Source organism: Fukomys damarensis, unplaced genomic scaffold, assembly GCF_012274545.1.
Source record: "Fukomys damarensis isolate Sample0158 unplaced genomic scaffold, DMR_v1.0_HiC HiC_scaffold_4, whole genome shotgun sequence".
In the NCBI taxonomy this organism is placed as follows: Eukaryota; Metazoa; Chordata; class Mammalia; order Rodentia; family Bathyergidae; genus Fukomys; species Fukomys damarensis.
Genome location: NW_022900916.1, coordinates 28,454,083 through 28,457,369, shown reverse-complemented (window position 1 = coordinate 28,457,369; position 3,287 = coordinate 28,454,083). Strand labels below are relative to the sequence as shown.

Below are 3,287 nucleotides of genomic sequence, written 5' to 3'. Positions count from 1 at the left end.
CTCTCGGTGCTCGTCAGAAGTTAAGGTAAGCATTGCCACAACCGCCCGCTCTGGGCGCTGAATGGCGGAGTTTACGTCTCGGTGATTTATGGCTGCAGACTTAAATCTCGGTTCAAGAAGAGTTCACAAGCCGGAGCTTCCTTCCCGGCAGTGACTGATACCCTTACACTTCTAGTTCAGGCCGCTTTCCCATCCCCGCCCCCACTCTTTGCTCTCCCCTCAGCCCAGCCTCAACTTTTCTGGGTCCGGGAGGGAGGAGTGGACAGCCGGTGTGTGTGTGGGGGGGGCTCTTCCTCGATCTCCTGCTCAAAGGCTCAAAGATGGGGTGAAGGCTAGCTAGGAAGGGGAAGGAGTGCAAAGAAGGAGAGGTTTCTGGAGCAAGGAGGTCGAATTTGGGCACACCTTGTAGAGAGACAATAGGGCTTGCTTCTGGCACTCAGTTTAGTTCCCTCCACTCTCTTACCGCTCTTGCACCTGGGGGTTATTGTCCAAAAACAGATCTTTGCCAAGGAATCTTCTTCCAGCCCCAGTCCTTGTTCAAGGGTATAAAGCAAAGTTTCTCCGGCTGGCAAATCTCTAACTTCTTTACTAGGTTGCAAACTTTGGGAGTTAATTGTGGGGAAATTTTGTGAGCTGCAAGGTGAGTGCAGTCCCCAAACAATAGAAAGGATTTTGGTGGAATCTCCGAGTTAAAGTCACATTTTAGCTTTATATGACTGTTGTATGATCTTTGATTTTTAAAGATATTTTTTGTTATTCTACAACACAATGCACAACTTAATGAAAGGTTTAAGTAAGCATCAGACTGGTGTAGACTGTGACATGAGATTAGCAAGTCACTAGAAATCTTGCATGTTCAAATTCAAGTTAATTTTGTTTTATCTAATATCTTTCTGTTCAAGTGTCTAATTTTCTTGACCTGACATTTTATTTTATACAGTTTAAGTTTAGTATCTAAGAATTTTGTAATGACAAATATTAATACTGCCAAATGTAATAAGAACTATTTTCAGTGGAAGAACTGGAAACTGAGATATCAAATTGCTATTTTGTTTTAAATTTTATTTTATCCTACCCTTTATTTATTTTCCATCTTGGTATCTATATCTTCGTATTTATTTCTAAAAGACAAACAATACTCCAGGGCTCATGATTGTGCACAGTAACTCTGGATAAGGGATGCTTTAATTTTTAATTGAAGTTCTGGAAAATTAATTGTGCTTGTTTTCCAGATATCAGTCAGATTGTTGGTTTAATAATGAAATCTATGGTAGTACATTATTAAAATGAAATTATAATCACCCACTGATGAATGCTTATTACATTATTATTATTATTTTAGTTAACATGTGCTATTCATGGAAAACTTGAGTAACTCTGAAACTTAGCATACATAAAGCATGAAGTGCAAGCCATTTTCTGCAGGAATTTGTCCTTACAATTTTCTTAATGATCAGAGGAACTAACATTCTGAGTGTGTGTGTGTGTGTGTGTGTGTGAATATATGAAACTTATGTGGGACTTTTGCTGAGAACTACAGATTGGTCATGCAAAAGCTGAAAACAAAAAGTAAAGATTTCACTTCTGCAAACTTTCCAAATAAAAAAGGATTGAGAAGGTTTCCAACTGCTTTTTTAGATTTTCAGTGTTACCCTTTACTGAAGCAGGTAAATAGGCAAGTAACAAATAACAACAGCAGCACACAAAGATCAGGGAACTCTGGCAGGATTTTATGGCTTGTGCTTCCATGCCTTGTCCGGAGCCAAATGACCCCTATACATCAAATTACATAGCAGTTTCTATGACAGAACCTATTATCGTTATGTTGGAAGGAGAGTTCAAGCTGTGGTCATGGAGATGAACGCTGGTTTTTCAGGTTCCTGGTGGGTTGTTTTTTTTCTCTAATCCATCATGTTTTAACAGGTAGAATTTGATAGTTGTCCTGAATAACAGCACCTCAGAAAGTCCAACTCAGAAGAGTCTGGGAACCTCCTATAGCTGGGGGGAAAGACATGGGGTGGCTTGCTGTGAAGTGCTTGAGAAATAGGGGGAGCAAAAGAGCAAAGAACTACCCAGGGTTTGAGTTGTGACTTGCTGGATGGGGGTGTTGTTGGTACTCCCCAACACACACACACACACATCACACACACACACACACACACACACACACACACACACACACACACACACACACACAAACATCTTGTGTTCCACCCAGTTTTGTCTTCGCCCTTTTTGGCCACAAGGAGCTCATTTGGAGGAGGTGGGCCCTGTTCCTGAACAGGGGTAGACTTTACTGCCTAACAAGCTCAGCTTCTGAAATCCAGCATGAGTTAATAGGTAATCAACTAAAAATATTTTCTTATGCAAACCTCTTTTGAGGGCAGGAAGGGCCAAGGAAGAGCTCAATGGGAAGTCACCCCATCTCAGTGCTGTGTTGGCAAGTCCTAAAGCAGGTACTGGAGAAAAAACTGGTGACCCAGACTCCTTGCCAGCTCCCCAAGATCCGCAGAGAGGAGTCTCGTGCCCTCTGGATGATGCCAAGGAGCGGAGAGGGCAGGATAACCATGTTTCTTCTTCCCTGGAAAAGAAAGATCCCAACCTTACTCTTTCTAGCCTATCAGGCCTTTCTCCTTTTGGACCTCAACTCTAGAGACTGGGCTTCCAGCCCTCACTCATTCTCCTCTCTCCCCGGAAAATCCCCCAACTCCAGACGCAAGTTAAGCAAATATTTGTAGCTGCCAGTAAATTCCAGCGGCTTTTTATAGCGCGGCTCCCTGCGCCCGGGGCCAAGTCGTGCTGCTAAATATTGCTGGCCACTTTTTCTTTTATGGCTTTCATGTCACTTAGCTATTGAGAGTAAGATGGATTTGCGCAGAGCCCTCACCGCGCTGCGCTTCTCCCCCCACCCCCAGGTCTGCGCAGGGCGGCCATTGGCGGCGGAGTGTCACGTGACTGCGGGGGGCGTGCCAATGTGCGCCCTCACGGTTGTCAAGTCTCTGTCAGAGTGTGCGATCAAGATCCTGAAACAACGCGATGCAAAAAGCGACCTACTACGACAGCTCAGCGATCTACGGTGGCTACCCTTACCAGGCAGCCAACGGGTTCGCTTATAATGCCAGTCAGCAGCCCTACCCGGCACCCGCTGCTCTGGGAGCCGAGGGCGACTATCATCGACCGGCCTGTTCACTTCAGTCACCCGCCAGCGCTGGGGGCCATCCCAAGGCACACGAGCTGAGCGAAGCGTGTCTACGCACCTTGAGCGGCCCACCCAGCCAACCCCCAGG

At 45.2% G+C, this 3,287-nt stretch overlaps 1 protein-coding gene across 1 annotated transcript in view; it reads left to right on the top strand.

The window, feature by feature from the left end:
* The window catches only part of Hoxa3 (homeobox A3), a 44,349-nt gene that overhangs the window by 37,738 nt on the left and 3,324 nt on the right, over positions 1-3,287 (top strand). Inside the window, exon 5 of the mRNA XM_033757434.1 lies at positions 2,916-3,287. Coding sequence (XP_033613325.1) covers positions 3,037-3,287 — 251 coding nt within the window. The 5' untranslated portion in view covers positions 2,916-3,036. The remainder of the gene's footprint in view (positions 1-2,915) is intronic.